The following is a 19,573-nucleotide window of genomic DNA, read 5'->3' on the forward strand; positions in this document are numbered from 1 at the left end:
TTCAATGCAGTCCCTACCACTAGCATTTTTCACACAACTAGAACAAAAAATTTCACAATTTGTATGGAAACACAAAAGACCCCGAAAAGCCTAAGCAATCTTGAGAAAGAAAAATGGAGCTGGAAGAATCAAGCTCCTTGACTTCAGACTATGCTACAAAGCTACAGTAATTAAGACAGTATGGTACTGGCACAAAAACAGAAATATAGATCAATGGAACAGGATAGAAAGCCCAGAGATAAACCCATGCACATATGGTCACCTTATCTTTGATAAAGGAGGCAAGAATATACAGTGGAGAAAAGACAGCCTCTTCCATAAGTGGTGCTGGGAAAACTGGACAGCTACATGTAAAAGAATGAAATTAGAACACTCCCTAATACCATACACAAAAATAAAGTCAAAATGGATTAAAGACCTAAATGTAAGGCCAGACACTATCAAACTTGTAGAGGAAAACATAGGCAGAACACTCTATGACATAAGTCACAGCAAGATCCTTTTTGACCCACCTCTTAGAGCAATGGAAATAAAAACAAAAATAAACAAATGGGACCTAATGAAACTTAAAAGCTTTTGCACAACAAAGGAAACCATAAACAAGACGAAAAGACAATCCTCAGAATGGGAGAATCTTTTTGCAAATGAAGCAACTCACAAATGTTTAATCTCCAAAATTTACAAGCAGCTAATGCAGCTCAATATCAAAAAAACAAAAAACCCAATCCAAAAATGGGCAGAAGGTCTAAATTGACATTTCTCCAAAGAAGATTTACAGATTGCCAACAGACACATGAAAGAATGCTCAACATCACTAATCATTAGAGAAATGCAAATCAAAACTATAATGAGATATCATCTCACACAGGTCAGAATGGGCACCATCAAAACATCTACAAACAATAAATGCTGGAGAGGGTGTGGAGAAAAGGGAACACTCTTGCACTGTTGGTGGGAATGTAAATTGATACAGCCACTATGGAGAACAGTATAGAGGTTCCTTAAAAAACTAAAAATAGAACTACCATATGACCCAGCAATCCCACTACTGGGCATATACCCTGAGAAAACCATAATTCAAAAAGAGTCATGTACCAAAATATTCATTGCAGCTCTCTTTACAATTGGCAGGACATGGAAACAACCTAAGTGTCAATCAACAGATGAATAGATAAAGAAGATATGGCACACATATACAATGCAATATTACTCAGCCATAAAAAGAAATGAAATTGAGTTATTTGTAATGAGGTGGATGGACCTAGAGTCTGTCATACAGAGTGAAGTAAGTCAGAAAGAGAAAAACAAATACTGTATGCTAACACATATATATGGAATTAAAAAAAAAAAAAAATGGTCGTGAAGAACCTAGGGACATGATGGGAATAAAGACACAGACATACTAGAGAATGGACTTGAGGATACGGGGAGGGGGAAGGGTAAGCTGGGACAAAGTGAGATAGTGGCATGGACATATATACACTACCAAACGTAAAATAGATAGCTAGTCGGAAGCAGACACATAGCACAGGTAGATCAGCTTGATGCTTTGTGACCACCTAGAGGGGTGGGATAGGGAGGGTGGGAGGGAGGGAGATGTAAGAGGAAAGAGATATGGGGACATATGTATATGTATAACTGATTCAGTTTGTTATAAAGCAAAAACTGACACACAATTGTAAAGCAATTATACTCCAATAAAGATGTTTAAAAAAAATAGATGGAAAAATCCTAAGCAAAATATTAGCAAATTGAATCAGCATTATATAATATAAAACTTCTGTGTATCCCAGGAATGAGGTAAGGTTGTTTTAATATTAGACAATTAAGCAGTATAGTTAATGCATCACATTACAAAATAAAGAGAAATCATATGATCACTTCAACAAATGTAGAAAAGTGTTCGATAAAAACAACCCACTTTCCTTGATTAAAAAAAACCCAAACAACTGTGGGTAAACTAAGAATAGAAGAAAGCTGCATTAACTTGACAAAAAGATATCTACCAAAAAACCTGTAGTATACATCATGCTAAAGGGTGAAACTTTGTGCTTGGGGAAAAGACAATAATGCCTCTTAATTCCACTTCTGTTCAACATTATATTATATTGGAGGTCCTAATCTGTAAGATTAGGCAAGAAAAATAAATAAATAGCATAAGAATTTTTTTAAAAGGTTTCGCTCTTTTATTCATGGATAATTTGACTGTATGTAAATAAATCAAAATAATTCACAGATAATTATTAGAATTAATAAATGAATTTAGCATTGTCACTAAAATAAGATCAATATACAAAATCAATTGCATTTCTACATATCAGTCATACATATAAAAAAAATTTAAACAACCAAGAAACCATTTACAATGACATAAAAACCATTTAGAGTAGTATCAAGAAACTAAAATTATTTCTAATGAAAACAGGCAAAACCTCTATGAAGAAAACTCTAAGTTGCTACTGAAAAAAATTAAGGAACCTAGAATAAAAAGAGATACTATACTCCTAGATTGTAGAATTCTTTATAATTGTCATTATTTTTAAATTGTCAATTCTTGGGACTTTCCTAGTGGTCCAGTGGTTAAGAATCCACCTTCCAATGTAGGGTACGTGGGTTCGATCCCTGGTTGGGGAACTAAGATCCCACATGCTGTGGGGCAACTAAGCCCACACACCACAACTACTGAGCCTGCGCACCAAAACTAGAGAAGCCTGTGCACTGCAACTACAGAGGCCACACACTCTGGAGCCCACACACCACAATGAAGAGTCCACGTGCCACACCTAAGACCTGACACAGCCAAAAAAATAATTTAAAAAAATAATAAATTAAAATTAAATTGTCAATTCTTCTCAAATTTATCTTCAGATTCAATGCCATCTCAATCAAAATCTGGCAACCTTTGTGGAATTTGACAAGTTGATTCTAAAATATGTAAATACATGTTGTCAATAATAGTGTGACCAAGGATTGGTTCCAGGTGGCGGAGTAGAAGGACGTGCACTCACTCCCTCCTGCGAAAGCATCGGAATCGCAACTAACTGCTGAACAATCATCGACAGGAAGACACTGGAACTCACCAAAAAGGACACCCCACACCCAAACACAAAGGAGAAGCCGCAGTGAGATGGAAGGAGAGGTGCAATCACAATAAAATCAAATCCCATAACCGCTGGGTGGGTGACTCACAAACCGGGGAACAATTATACCACAGAAGTCCACCCACTGGAGTGATGGTTCTCAGCCCCATGTCAGGCTTCCCAACCTGTGGGTCTGGCAACGGGAGGAGGAATTCCCAGAGAATCAGTCTTTGAAGGCTAGCGGGATTTGATTGCAGGACTTTGACAGGACTAGGGGCAACACAGACTCCACTCTTGGAGGGCACACACAAAGTAGGGTGTGCATCAGGACCCAGGAGAAGGAGCAGTGACCCCATAGGAAACTGAACCAGACCTACCTGCTAGTGTTGGAGGGTCTCCTGCAGAGTCGGGGTATGGTTGTGGCTCACTGTGGGGACAAGGACACTGGCAGCACAAGTTCTGGGAAGTACTCCTTGGTGTGAGCCCTCCTGGAGTGAGACCATTAGCCCCACCAAAGAGCCTCTAGGCTCCAGTGCTGGGTTGCTTCAGGCCAAACAACCAACAGGGAGGGAACTCAGCCCCACCCACCAGCAGACAAGCAAATTAAAGTTTTAATGAGCTCTGCCCACCAGAGCAACACCCAGCTCTACCCACCACCAGTCCCTCCCACCAGGAAGCTTGCACACGCCTCTTAGATAGCCTCATCCACCAGAGGGCAGACAGCAGAAGCAAGAAGAACTACAGTCCTGCAGCCTGTAACCAAAAGCCACATTCACAGAAAGACAGACAAAATGAAACGGCAGAGGACTATGTACCAGATGAAGGAACAAGATAAAACCCCAGAAGAACAACTAAGTGAAGTAGAGATAGGCAACCTTCCAGAAAAAGAATTCAGAATAATGACAGTGAAGATGATCCAGAACCTTGGAAAAATAATGGAGGCAAAGATTGAGAAGATGCAAGCAATGTTTAACAAAGACCTAGAAGAATGAAAAAACAAACACCTAGAAGAATTAAAGAACAAACAAACAGAGATGAACAATAGAATAACTGAAATCAAAAATATACTAGAAGGAATCAATAGCAGAATAAGTGAGGCAGAAGAATGGATAAGTGACCTGGAAGACAGAATGGTGGAATTCACTGCCATGGAACAGAATAAAGAAAAAAGAATGAAAAGAAATGAGAAGACAGCCTAAGAGACCTCTGGGACAACATTAAATGCAACAACATTCACATTATAGGGGTCCCAGATGGAGAAGAAAGAGAGACAGGACTGGAAAAAATATTTAAAGTGATTATAGTCGAATATTTCCCTAACATGGGAAAGGAAACAGCCACCCAAGTCCAGGAAGAGCAGAGAGTCCCTGGCAGGATAAACCCAAGGAGAAACGCACCAAGACACATACTAATCAAACTGACAGAAACTAAAGACAAAGAAAAATTATTAAAAGCAACAAAGGAAAAATGACAAATAACATACAAGGGAACTCCCATAAGGTTAAGAGCTGATTTCTCAGCAGAAACTCTACAAGCCAGAAGGGAGTGGCATGATATACTTAAAGTGATGAAAGGGAAGAACCTACAACCAAGATAACTCTACCTAGCAAGGATCTCATTCAGATTCCACGGAGAAATCAAAAGCTTTACAGACAAGCAAAAGCTAATAGAATTCAACACCACCAAACCAGCTCTACAACAAATGCTAAAGGAACTTCTCTAACTGGGAAACACAAAAGAAGAAAAGGACCCACAAAAACAAACCCAAAACAATTAAGAAAATGGTCATAGGAACATACATATTGATAATTACCTTACACGTGATTGGATTAAATGCTCCAACCAAAAGACACAGGCTGGCTGAATGGATACAGAAACAAGACCCATATATACGCTGTCTACAAGAGACCCACTTCAGACCTAGGAACACATACAGACTGAAAGTGAGGGGAGAAAAAGATAATCCATGCAAATGGAAATCAAGTAAAGCTGGAGTAGCAATACTCATATCAGATAAAATAGACTTTAAAATAAAGAATGTTTCAGGAGACAAGGAAGGACACTACATAATGATCAAGGGATCAATCCAAGAAGAAGATATAACAATTATAAATATATATGCACCCAACATAGGAGCACCTCAACACATAAGGCAAATGCTAACAGCTATAAAAAAGGAAATCGACAGTAACACAATAATAGTGGGGGACTTTAACACCTCACTTACACCAATGGACAGATCATCCAGACAGAAAATTAATAAGGAAACACAAGCTTTAAATGACACAACAGACCAGATAGATTTAATTGATATTTATAGGACGTTCCATCTGAAAACAGCAGATTACTCTTTCTTCTCAAGTGCACACGGACATTCTCCAGGATAGATCACATCTTGGGTCACAGATCAAGCCTTGGTAAATTTGAGAAAACTGAAATCATTTTAAGCATCTTTTCTGACCACAACGCTATGAGATTAGAAATCAATTACAGGGAAAAAACGTAAAAAACACAAACACATGAAGGCAAACAATAAGTAAATAAATAACCAAGAGAGCACTGAAGAAATCAACAAGGAAGTCAAAAAATACCTAGAGACAAATGACAACGAAAACATCATGATCCATAACCTATGGGATGCAGCAAAAGCAGTTCTAAGAGGAAGTTTATAGCAATACAATCCTACCTCAAGAAACAAGAAAAATCAAGAGAAGAGGCATTTCCTATGGATAATCAACGGTGTCAATGCACAAAACATCATGGGTATCTCAAAACCATCATGTTGGGCTTCCCTGGTGGCGCAGTGGTTGGGAGCCCGCCTGCCGGTGCGGGGGACGCGGGTTCGTGACCCGGTCCGGGAGGATCCCACATGCCGCGGAGCGGCTGGGCCCTTGAGCCGTGGCCGCTGAGCCGCACGCCCGGAGCCTGTGCTCCGCCACGGGAGAGGCCGCTACAGTGGGAGGCCCGCATACCGCAAAAAAAAAAAAAAAAAAAAAACCATCATGTTTTATACATAGTAGCCGCTAAGTAAGTGTTCATTGTATGAGTGGATGAATAAATGCATATTTACCTCAGTGTTACGTAAAAACCGGGGTATGAATTCAAGAGTATCTAACTCCCATTCTTACGCTCAGCCACCAACTACAAGAACAAATAATAGTGTGACCATTTGACAAAAAAAGAACAAGTAGAAGTCTTTGCTCTAATGGATACAACTATATTTATTAAGACAGTGTGGTATTAGCACAGAAAATAGAGAAAAAGTCTCCTGGAACAGACTTGAGGACCCAGAAACAATTCTGCGTATTTTTCAAGTCTGTAAGTTCCATTTTATTCTTTTTATATCTTCTGTTTTTCTCCTTTTTATAATCATGTTTTCCTTAAATGTTTAAACATATTTATAATAGCTATTTTTAAAGACCCTGTCTGCTAATTCTGTCTTTTGTTGCATTACTGGATCTTCTGTTGACTGATTTTTGTCCTGGTTTTGGCACGTTTTCCTGGTTTTTATGACCACTAGTAGTTACTTCCTTGGATGCCAGTCTTGTGAATCCCTAGGTTATATTGCCTTCTTTTAAGTATTTTGAGGGTTTTGAAGGGGCAGAGAGTTTAGTTATTTGCAGGTAAGTGTGATTCTATCAAGCTTTGTTAGGAAGGAGGTTATCCAAAGTCACTTTTATTCTAAGCCTAGTTTAGGTTACTCTTAATGCATTGCCTTCCTGGAATCTCTACTAAATGCTCTGCTGTTCCACAAGAAGTCTCCACTCAGGTTGGCTGGACTTCAAATGTCTCTCAATGCAATGTAAGCACCAGTAGTTGTTCAGCTTATAGTTCTCTGATAATAGGTTTTTCCCCAGCTTCATACATTTCTGCTCTGTGTATGCACAGCTTATATTCAGCCAAAAACTCAGATGTATGGAGCAATTTGTTTGCCTACCTCCCTCCTCTCCGGTCCTCTTCCCTCCCAATTCTAACCAGCTAAGTCTTCCCAAACTCAACTCCCTGTCTCATCTCTGCAAAACTGCTGAGCTGAAAACAGATTATTCATATATTTAGTCCAGTTTCCTAGTTACATATAGCAGGAAGGCTAGTCTGGTACCATTTACTCTACCACATTTGAGAGCAGAAAGCTTTATCATTTTTTTTTAATGTTTACAAGATTGACCTGGGTGGAGAGATATATACTTTTTATACTTAAAAATAAAACCTAATAAAATTAACGTTATTTTTACAAAAGGAAGAAAGGATGTTTTTAACCCAAAACATCAAATATACAAAGTCATATCTGTATATTCTCATATTCTCAGTTAGTGGTTAAAAAGAAAAATAAAAGAAAAAAGAACAAATCTCCAAGAGTAGCAATGTGACACTAGCAAAATGTTCCAGGTTGTCTGATCAGCCTCCCTTTCTTGGTCGCGGTACAGGAAGAATGGGGTTCAACAGCAGCCACGGCACTTTTAAAGATGCCTACAAGGCTACGGCAGTGCTCGGCAGTGAAGTGGTTAACCTTCCTTATGTAAGAGCAGAGCTGAGAACTTAAAACATGAGTTACTTAAAATTCAGTTTAGCTTTATGGTGAGGTAGAGTTTGTTTAATTAGTATTTAGAACTGCACATTGTTTATAGCTATTGGTATTTCAATAGACGCTTAAATGTTTGAACATTTAAAGCTTAATAAGCCTTAGTTCTCTGAAGAAAAACATTGATGTAATTAAATTTTCAATTACTCTAGTATTTTTTTTTAGGGGCCCATGCAATTAATAAAAGCTAAGGCATTTAACAAGGCTCATTTAAAAACCTAATCTGACACCTCATTAATTAGCTAACACTTATAGCAGATTTTTTAATATAAAAGTTTCACACAAGCAAAGTCACAACTTTTGAAAAGTACATGTAATGACACATGAGAATAAATAAAAGTAACTATTTTTCAGATTATTTTGTGTGTACACATGAATGTGTGGATCAATTATGGCTTTCTAAAAACCATTCTTCTGCACTGAGACCAATTACTGTTTGTTTGGTTTCAATTGTATGGTCAAACTAAAAACACTGAAGCAATTGCTCCTCGGAGCTTCCTTGCCCCCAGGATCTTACCTTCAAGTTGAAAAAAAGAAAGTGGCAGAGGTTTACAAATTGCATATAGTCTTATTTTAATTAAACACTAAATTTAAAATGGAATAGGAGAAAATTCTCCACTCACAGATTTTGCTACCCACAGATCACTACTACAGCATCAGTACCACAAGGGAGTTTATGATTCACACCCCATCCAGAACTACTGGATCACAATCTGAATTTTCAAAACATCCCAGGTGTTTAGTGTGCACATTAAAGACTCAGAAGCCCTGCAGAAGCATGATCAGTTTACCAGTCATGAAAGAAACTTGCCAGAGTCCTTGCCCTCAAGGAGCTTATAGTCTACTGGGGTCAGGGGAGGCAATCAACAAGGAAAAATTCAATTATAATTTCCTGGGATAAAGGTGGCATGGCGATGTCTACTCATTGCATCAAGGAGGGGCACTTTGTCAAGTTTGGGAAGCAGGCTGACCAAGAAAGGCAAGTTCAGATCCTAAAGAACAAAAATGTAAGGGGAGGAGAAACATAAGCGCATTAAGGAGGCCAAGAAGGAAAACAGAACTCTAGGAGACTGTAGCATCATGAAAACCAAGAGAAGAGGCATTTCCTATGGATAATCAACCGTGTCAATGCACAAAACATCATGGGTATCTCAAAACCATCATGTTTTATACATAGTAGCCACTAAGTAAGTGTTCATTGTATGAGTGGATGAATAAATGCATATTTACCTCAGTGTTACGTAAAAACCGGGGTATGAATTCAAGAGTATCTAACTCCCATTCTTACGCTCAGCCCCCAACCCCTATCATATGCAAAGAAATAACCATATTTAAAAGTAAATTTTAATATATAAACATGTATGACAAATGCCTAACTTGAAACCAACAATAACAAAATAAAGTTATCTTTTAGGTATGAATCATATATGAGTTCTTTTTTTTTTTTTTACATTCATCTCTCTGAAACCACCCCCTGGAAAAGCAACTAGTATGAGTCTTTGTACTCAGTAGGTGTTCAATAAATATCTATAAACCAAAAACTGTTCTAGAGATTGTTTATCTCTGCTCTCTCCCAAAATCACATTAAAGTGATGGCAAAGGAATTTTTTTTAAAGGAAGGAGTAATTAAGTACAATTTATACACTGAACAGTGAGGAGAAGCCCCCCACCACCCCACTCAATTGTCTTTCCCTGTTCAACTCCAACAGTGGTGGCAACCATGCTTGTTTTGCCCTCATTCCCTGTAGAAGGGTGAGAAGGATTTCTCCTTGGAGAAACTGAAGGCCTCAGAGCAAAGACCTACAGACACCGAATGGCATTTGGGGATGTCCCAGTGAAAAGACCCCTGGCTTCATGATCATCCTACAGAGAAACCCATCTTTATTTGAGGAGCCTCTTCTAAAACACACAGATTCTAATTAGCTTTTAGATGTCTCACCTCAGGCAAGGTTCACTAGACTTCTGAGGGAAACCTCCTACATGAAAGACAGAGCACCAGGGAATAAAAGCAAAGAAAAACCTGAGGGGAAACAGACATAATGCTAGGAGCAAAAGACAAAGAGGGAGGGAGGGAGGGAGGGAGGGAGGGAGGGAGGGAGAGAGAGAGAGAGAGAGAGAGAGAGAGAGAGAGAGAGAGAGAGAGAGAGAGAGAGAGAGAGAGAGGAAACCTCAGGAAGATAAAAGGAGCCGTGGCATCTTGTAAGAACAAGATGCCGTGAAAAAGGAACATTGAGACAATAAGAAAGACCTGGAAATAAAAATATGATAGCAGAAACTTAAATCTCAACAAAATGGGATAAAAAGTTGAAGAGGTCTCTTGATAAGAAAAGCAAGAAAAGTAAGCAATGTAAAATAAAACAGAAAACAGCATGATTAGAGGTTCCATTTGGAAGTCAAATATCCAATAAGTAGGACTTCCAGGGAAAAGAAAGACCTTAAAAATACAAAAGGAAGGAAGGAAGGAGGGAGTGAGAGAAAGAAAAAGAAAGGAAGGGAGGAAGAGCAAGAGGGGGAAAAAAAGAAAGGGAAAAAATTGTCTAAAGAAATAATGCAAGAATATTTTCCAGAATTGAGGGCATGAATTCCCTGATCTAAATGGCCCATAACTGCATACCAGAGCTATGAATGAAAAAGGATTCTCAACAAGCGATATCTTCATGAAAATTCAGAAACCAGGGACGATAAGGAGAAGATTCTAAAAGCTTTCAGAGAAAGAATAGAACCAGACTTGTTGCAGTCACATTGGAAGCTAAAAGATAATGGAGAAATGCCATCGCAAATGAGATGAAATCAATTCCAGCCTAGAATATTAATCTCAGCCAAACCATCAACAAGGTGAGAGAAGAACAGAGCTTCATACATAGTACCTTACTTCAAAAACTTTGCCTCCCATGTACCTTTTCTCAGGCAGTCATTGGTCAGTATGTTCACTAAAACAGGGATATAGGACAAGAAGGAAGAAGACATGGGGTCCAAGAAACAGGGTTTCTGACACAGGGAAGAGGGGAAGGGATTTCCCAGGAAGAATGCTGCATAGCAAGCCCAGAGAACAACCAGTCTACAAAGCAGGAGATGCAAGAGGTCCAGAAAGGATGTCACTAAGAAAAAAAAAGAAACTGCAAGATTTCCTGGTGAGCTTCACCATATGGAGAGGAGTTTTGCAATTCCTTCAGAAAATTTAGGAAGGAAGTAGTTATCAAATATACAGAAAATTAAGCCAAAGGGTAAGGCATACTTAAGCTATGATTGAGTCCTGCCCAAAGTTAAATAAAAAATAAAATATAACCACAGTGTACCATATCAGCTGTGAATAACATTTTCATGGTCAGATTAATATACATAACTGTACTGAATATGTATTTAACCAAAACTTGTGATAAAGTGATCTTGGGAAAATGGAGGAAGGAAAGTAAGTATGGGCTAGTGATAGAGGACGGGGAAGGAGTGAGGTAGGTTAAAAAAAAGCCAAATGCTCATTTGCCATCAAAGTAAATAGAATTTATATCTGAGAATGAAAAATCAGAATTCAGAAGTTTTAACTTGTTATTTTGAAGAAGCTGCTATGAAGGGCAAAAGCAGTTGCTTCTGGGGAGCAATATTTGAAGGCAGTGTGAAGGGAAGCAGGAAACTTGTTTTTCTTAAGTTTTGTAGAACTATTAAATGTTTTTAAACTGAGTGCTGGCATTACTTTGCTTAAAACAGAAATCATATATATATATATATATATATATATATATATAAAATATAGATTTAATATATATATATATAATTTGAAACTACAATAAAAATTAACCAAATAAAAAGGAAGTATTCTTGAAATCCTAATACAGTAGACAACATAGATGATCAAAATTCCTTGTGGACATGCAATCCTCTTTATATCCAACTCACTGATCACCTCCCCCACCTCAACCTTATTCCCTCCACAGACACAGTTCCTTGCACTCAGACCCCAAAAGTTCAAGACATCAATGAGAATACCTAAATATGGCTCTTAGTCCCATCTAGGGAATAGAACCAAAAAATAAGACTGGGTCTCTGTTTCCAAGTCACATGAATTCTGTTTGAGAGGCTATGCCACATGCAGGAAATAGGTAATAACATAAATTAATCACAATTAAATGGTAACCTGTGTGGTACAAACCATATGGAGTTCAGAAACATGTCAGATCTGAGAGAAAGTGCCTGGAGCAGTGCAAGGCAATATGGAAAGTGGTGAGAAAGAGGCTGGATGTAGAAGTTGGGCCACATCACTGCCTGCTCTATAGATCATGTCAAGGTTGGGGGTTTTATTCCAAGTGTAATGGAAAGCCATTAAAAGGATCCCAGGCAGGGAGTGACACAATTTTAAGATCACTCTGATCATTAGATGAAGAATGGACTGGAAGGAGGCAAAATCAACAGGGGTAATAGTTAAGAGGCTATCAAAGTGGTTCAAGTGAGAGATGATAGTGGCTTGGACACAGATAAAGGCTATTATTAAAGACCCATTATAGAAATAGAATCAGTAAGATTTGCTGATGCCTTCCTTCTTATGTAGAGGATGGGGGGGGGGATGGTGGTTTCACATTCCCAGAGGGAGGAAGACTGGGAAAGATAACAGGTTTTAGAGAAGAAGGTTAAATGTTAGGGGTTAAACAAGTTAACATGCAGATTCTTGAGATTCCCCACTGGATTTGTCAAACAATCAATTAATTCATTGTCTTCTCCGTGTTCCATATTCTAGGATATCACATGGGTTTGGGGCTCAGAAAGAAGTCCAGTCTAGAGTCAGTTTGGGGGAGTTGTTGGCATACAGATCGCATTGGAAGTCATGAAAATGTAAAAGACCATCTAGGACAGTGGTTTTCAAACCTGGAGTGTGCATTTACAATGCAAGTTTCAAGATCTCCATCCCTGAGAGTTTCTGATTCAGTAATTCTCAGTGAGGTCCAGGAATCTGCTTTATTAAAAGCCAGTGCAAAATGTTCTGATGCAGGTAGTTCAGGCTCAGGTTGGAATGGACAGAGGTGAGGAGGTAGAAACAGCAAGTGTAGCCAATCCTTTCCAGAAGTTGGAGAGAAATTGGAGAAGTTGGAGAGAGGTTGCTAAGTAGAGGGGATGTGAGGCCAAAGGGTTACCTTTTTTGTGTATTATTAGTTTTTTTTAAAGGTGGGAGACACTAAACTGGTGGTTCATAACCTTGGCTACACATTGTAATCACCTATTGAGATTTTCTAAAATATCAATGCACAGGATACACCAAGACCAGTAAATCAGAATCTCTGGAGGTAGAACTTAGATACCAGTGTTTTTTTAATTAATTTTTCCCCCCTAAAGCATTGTTTTTATTTCCCCAGTGCCTGGCAACACAGACAACAGGAAACAGTATGTATTGTAAAATTCATGTGATCTTCCTGTGAAAAGGATTATAATCCAATTACCTACTTTCAAATGGGGAACCGGAACCTGAGAGAGGAATGGAATTCCTAAGGTCTGTCAGCCCTGGTAGTAGTCAGTCAGGACCAGAACCCAGTATTCCAACTCCCAGGTCAGTGTTGCCCTGTCTTTGAACAATCCCATTTTGAACACATCCCAAACCCGCTCACCCATCAAGACTCAGCCTGCCTAATAATACCTCCCCCTCGACACCTCATTTCCTCAGTCACAAACCAACCCTGTCGTCTCTTTCATCAAACCCGTTGTCAAGCCCAAACCCGCCTGCGTCCCAGAACAATCCTTCCCTCACCCCTGCCTCAAGCCCAGTCCCCAGACTTTGCGCTTGCTCCACTCGGGCAGCGGACTCTGTCACCATAGCAACTGGAGACACTCGAATCGGCCCGCAACAGCAAGGGGAGAGGAGCTCCTGGTAGTACAATTATCTTTTTGTATATGCTTTCCTTACCGCTTTCCGCGCCTGATGCGTGAATTTGAGAGTCTGGTAAGAAAGCTCCATCAGGACACTGTGTTAGGGACCGAGAGCAGGGAGAAAAGGAACCAGTTACTAGGCTGACCAGTACCTCCACCGATGGCGGCTCAGGGAAACCTGACGCTTAACCAGCCCGCCCCCTTCAGGATTGGCCAGAGCCTGGACATGCCAGCCAATCATTGGGCAAAGATGGATTCTTTACTCATGCCAATCAATGTTAAAATAAGTCTGTTAATCCGGAGCTTTTGCACGGCATTGACCAATCGAGAGACAGAAAGGGAATGATTGGCAGGTCTTGGGTCATTTGCAATTGTTTTGTTTCCCTTAATTCTGTCTCTAAAGTTTATGCACCATAGTATTTGTCCTTGATTTCAGCAGTTGTTCAGGCCTTCGTGACCCAATGCTTCTGTTCCCAAGACTCTGTTTTGGCATCCCGTCTTCTCTAGGCCCCTCTCTCCCTCCTGATTAAGGTAAAGGTTTGGAAATTCCTTCCTGCTTTACTTTGAAATTGTCTGTACTTGGTCCATCTAGATTGATAGAATCTGATGTGGACTATGGCTGTCAGGGGCTTTCTTGGATGCAAACTGTGCATTAAATTTTTCCTTCCCCTCCAATTTCCCCCACATCAGACCTACTCATTAGAAGGGGACAAACATGGCCTTTACTTTTTCCTCTGCTTTATTTTCTTCATGTACTAACTACTCTTCTGTCTTCAATGTCTTTCCCTTCAGTCTCTTTTGCTTTTTTTTTTTTTTTTTTTGCGGTACACGGGCCTCTCACTGTTGTGGCCTCTCCCGTTGCGGAGCACAGGCTCCGGACGCACAGGCTCAGCGGCCATGGCTCACGGGCCCAGCCGCTCGGCGGCATGTGGGATCTTCCCGGACCGGGGCACGAACCCGTGTCCCCTGCATCGGCAGGCGGATTCTCAACCACTGCGTCACCAGGGAAGCCCAGCCCTTGCTATGAATCTTATTCTAAACCATCCTCTCCTCATTATCTTTGGCTTCCTTCATCCATTCTCCCCTCAGGATACAAAAATATTCAAGTCTCCTCAATCTAAAAAACAAGTTCTCATCTTGTAATTGTTAAATAGAATCACCTCTCTGGCACTCACTTCAAGCTTTCTGGAAGGACTGGCTATCCTCTTCTTCACTTCCTCACCTCCCATTCATTTCTCAACACTTTCTGCCCCTACTCCTTTGAAGCTGTTCTTGCCAATGTTGCCAATAACTTCCTAAATAGGAAATCCAATTATAGATTATTTTACACGTTACCAAATTTAAACTTGGCACCATTTGAAGTTGTTCACCACTCTCTCATTAGTAATAATAGCTATAATTTAGTAAACATTTAAAGTAGGGCACCAGTCAATGTACTATGTGATTTATGTGTTTATCCAATTTACTCCTAACACCCAATGGAAAGTTATTAATACTCCCAATTTACAGCTGTGGAAACAGGCTCAAAGAGCTGAGTTAACTCATTTTAGGTTATCCAACTAGATAGAGTTAAGATGCAAACCTAGGTCTCCTGACTGAAGTCAGTGTTCCTTTCCACTACACTCTCTTGCTATTTGCTTTTTGTCCAGTTTCACCTGTCATTCCCACCCTGACCCAGACACCTCCCCTCATCTCTCACTCTAGCATAAATGAACTGCTTACAATGCTTGTGAACCAGTCCTGAGCAGTTCCTTTTGCTTGGAGGATCATTCCTACCTCATTTGCCTAATTGAAGCCTATTTTGCCTACTAAGAGTCAGCTCAGGAATCACTTTCTAGGACAATTCAGTGGTGTTTATCAGATCACAATACTTACTCCAGGCAGAGCTTAGGTGGAGAGAAAACTAATTCCTGATTCCACTATATATCCTTTTACGCTACACTTAGCACATTCTTTTGTTGACATGACTTTCAAAAAAGTTAAAAATATGACTCTCTTTGATATGAACGGACATAATGTCAAAGGTTTTATCTAACTCACTGAGGGAGCCAGTAAGATGGTAAAGTGGGTTTAAAGAGCATTTTGAGGAACTGGGTATTTATAGGCATTTTGAGAAGAAACGTTAGGATAAGATTGCTAGCTTAGATACAAAATTAGTTAATGTTCTACAGGACAGTAAAATCTTGACATTTTCTTTTCTAAAGGACATAGAACATTCCTCTAGTTTTGACCATTTACATTTAAATTTTAACTAATTAAAAAATTAAACAAAGTTAAACATTCAGTTCCACAGTCACACTAGCCACATTACACGTATTCAATTATCATATGTAGCTAATGGATAATATATTGGACAACACAGATATAGAACATTTCCATCATCGCAAAAGTCCTTTTGGAAGGCAGTTGGGCCTCTTAAACACTGCTCTAGTATGACATTGAAAGGATATGCTCTACTATCTTTTGACTTATTTCCAAATGTAATATAAGTTTTTCTAAAGAATTTTCTCCACATAACCACTGGCTTTCAAATGTTTCCAACTGAGACACACATTAAAAAATACATTTTTGGACAACTAATGTTTGACAAGGAAGCCAAGAATATTCAATGGGTAAAGGATAGTCTCTTCAATAAATGGTGTTGGGAAAACTGGATATTCCCATGCAAAAGATTGAAATTGGACCCTTATCTTACACCACTCACAAAAACTAACTTGAAATGGATTAAGGACTTAAATGTAAGACCTGAAACCATAAAAGTCCCAGAAGAAAACCTAGGGAAAAAGCTCCTTAACATTGGTCTTGGCAAAGATGTTTTTTTTTTCAATATGACACCAAAAGCACACATGACCAAAGCAAAAATGAACAGGTGGGATTATATCAAACTAAAGTCTTCTGCACAACAAAAGAAATGATTGATAAAAAGAAAAGGCAAACTATGGAATGTAAGAAAATATTTGCCATCTTTCTGATAAGGGGTTAATATACAAAATGTGTAAGGAACTCATACAATACAATAGCAAAAAACGAAACAATCCAGTTTTAAAATGGTCAGAGGACTTGAATAGACGTTTTTCCAAAGAAGACATACAAATGACCAACAAGTACACGAAAAGGTGCTCAACCTCATTAATCATAAGGGAAATGCAAATCAAAATCAGAATGATATATAATCTCACACCTGTTGGAATGGTTATTATTAAAAATACAAGAGATAAGGATGTGGAGAAAAGGAAACTGCACTCTTGGTGAAAACATAAACTTGTACAACCACTATGGAAAACGGTATGGAGGTTTTTTTTCAAAAAATTAGAAATAGAACTATCATATGGTATAGCAATTCCACTATGGATACATATCCATAGGAAATGAAATCACTATCCTGAAGAGGTATCTGCACAGCCATCTTCATTGCAGCATTATTTACAATAGCCAAGACATAGAAACAACCTGAGTCCAGATGATTATAGAAAACATCTTTAAAGGGCTGAAAGAAAACCAAATACTGTCAAGTTAAGAGTTCTATATCCAGTGAATATATTCTCCAGAAATTAAGGTGACTTGGAAAGGGTGACTGGCAGGAGCTGGGAGGTCAGAAAGGAGGCTACGTAGCCTAGATGAGGGATCATGGCACAGGGACTATAGGAAATGAGAGACTCTCAGAGGACATCTTTGGAGGTCACTTGCCCCTGAGTTACTCCCAGTGTTAGTTTCCTAGAATAGAGACCTTATCACACTACTACCTGCAAACTCCTGTGACCTAGAGCATTCAAATCCCTCATTTTGACATGTACCTCACTCCCCAATCTCATCTCACCCCGTCTTTTTTTTTTTAATTAATTAATTTATTTATTTTTTTAACATCTTTATTTGAGTATAACTGTTTTACAATAGTGTGTTAGTTTCTCCTTTACAACAAAGTGAATCAGTTATACATATACATATGTTCCCATAACTCTTCCCTCTTGTGTCACCCTCCCTCCCACCCTCCCTATCCCACCCCCTCACCCCGTCTTAAAATTAGTTTTGGGGGTTTTTTTTCTGTTCTTCAAATATTCTTTTTTTGTTGTTTTTAACATCTTTATTGGAGTATAACTGTTTTACAATGGTGTGTTAGTTTCTGCTTTACAACAGAGTGAATCAGTTATACATATACATATGTTCCCATATCTCTTCCCTCTTGTATCTCCCTCCCTCCCACCCTCCCTATCCCACCCCTCTAGGTGGTCACAAAGCACCTAGCTGATTTCCCTGTGCTATGCAGCTGCTTCCCACTAGCTATCTATTCTATGTTTGGTAGTGTATATATGTCCATGTCACTCTCTCACTTTGTCACAGCTTACCCTTCCCCCTCCCCATATCCTCAAGTCCATGCTCCAGTAGGTCTGTGTCTTTATTCCCATCTTACCCCTAGGTTCTTCATGACCTTTTTTTTCCCCTTAGATTCCATATATATGTGTTAGCATACGGTATTTGTTTTTCTCTTTCTGACTTACTTCACTCTGTATGACAGACTCTAGGTCCATCCACCTCATTACAAATAACTCAATTTCGTTTCTTTTTCTGGCTGAGTAATATTCCATTGTATATATGTGCCACATCTTCTTTATCCATTCATCCTATGATGGACACTTAGGTTGCTTCCATGCCCTGGCTATTGTAAATAGAGCTGCAATGAATATTTTGGTACATGACTCTTTTTGAATTATGGTTTTCTCAGGGTATATGTCCAGTAGTAGGATTGCTAGGTCATATGGTAAAATTAATTTTAATTAAAGCTACCACTTTAGAAAGAAAACACAAAGGCAGCAGCATGTGTTTTTTCCTTTAACAGTGGAACCCATTTTTTCTCACTGAAATTCTCCAGCTAGATTTGTTGGGCTAGGGCAGGGTCTCTCTATCTCAGCACTGTTGACATTCGGGGCCAGATAGTTCTTTGTTGTGGGGGGCTAACCTGAGTATCGCAGGATGTCTAGCAGGTCCCTGGCCTCTACCCACTAGATACCAGCAGCACCCCCAGATTGTGACGACCAAAAATATCACCAGACATTGCCAAATGCCAATTGTCCTCTGGAAGGCAAAATTGCCCCAGGTTAGACCTATCTCTTTTTCTCAAGAAGAAAAAAAACTCCACTGCCATATTTATTAAATTTAACATTTCCCCTCATCTAAAGAGAAAGATGCCAAAGAAAACCTAGGGCATATACATAAGCATGCACTTCACCACCACCCCTCCCCAACCCAGATAACCTAAATGAAAAAATAAGGGCAAAGTTCTCTTCAACAATGTATCTTTGCTTCTGGAAGATGTTTCCACATCCCATTCCACATCCTCTTTCTCCTGTGGCCACTTGGGCCTTCAGAATAGCAATTTTTCACCGGCTGGCCCCGAGATTTGGGTTTTCTTTTTCATGCTTTTTAACGTGGGTGCGTTTTTCAGCATATCTGGCAAGATCAGAAAGCGGATCTTCCTGCCACGGATGTACACTCCAGGTGAGCGCCCATCACCTCCGTAGGTGTAGACTGTGATCTTGCACATCTGGCAGTTCCTGTTGTCCTCCGCCTCATGAACTTCCCACGATACACATCGCCGGGTTTGTCTCACATTCACAATGTGCTCCTCAGCCTCGTGTAGGACTTGAAGACGCACAGCAATCGACATCTCTGAGGAAGAGGTGCTGCTCCTGCCTCCCTTTCTTTTGCGACTCCAGGGACAGGTGCGCGAACGACACGCCCGCGCTGCCAGAACCATTTCAAAAAATATGTGCATTAATTGCTTCCTATACTATTCATATCTACAGACAAAAGAAAAACTCCCCTCTTTCTAAGGAAATTTTTATTTTCCTCTCCTTTTATAAAACATTCATTAAATTTCTTATCCTTGCGTTTTTTTGTGTGTTTTTTTTTTGTGGTATGCGGGCCTCTCACTGTTGTGGCCTCTCCTGTTGCAGGGCACAGGCTCCGGACGCGCAGGCGCAGCGGCCACGGCTCACGGGCCCAGCCGCTCCGCGGCACGTGGGATCCTCCCGGACCGGGGCGCGAACCCGTGTCCCCTGCATCGGCAGGC

The 19,573-nt window shown here is 39.7% G+C and overlaps 1 protein-coding gene and 1 pseudogene across 1 annotated transcript in view; both read right to left on the reverse strand.

Moving 5' to 3' along the window:
• Window positions 1-13,633, reverse strand: part of KATNAL2 (katanin catalytic subunit A1 like 2) — a 92,417-nt gene extending 78,784 nt beyond the window's left edge. The window contains exon 1 of the mRNA XM_059040993.2: window positions 13,544-13,633. Within this exon, the coding sequence (XP_058896976.1) occupies window positions 13,544-13,594 (51 nt within the window). The 5' untranslated portion in view covers window positions 13,595-13,633. The remainder of the gene's footprint in view (window positions 1-13,543) is intronic.
• A 5,041-nt stretch (window positions 13,634-18,674) lies between these two features.
• Window positions 18,675-19,168, reverse strand: LOC131742792 (small nuclear ribonucleoprotein Sm D3 pseudogene; annotated as a pseudogene).
• Between the last annotated feature and the right edge of the window lie 405 nt (window positions 19,169-19,573).

This window comes from Kogia breviceps, chromosome 15 (genome assembly GCF_026419965.1).
Source record: "Kogia breviceps isolate mKogBre1 chromosome 15, mKogBre1 haplotype 1, whole genome shotgun sequence".
Classification (NCBI taxonomy): Eukaryota; Metazoa; Chordata; class Mammalia; order Artiodactyla; family Physeteridae; genus Kogia; species Kogia breviceps.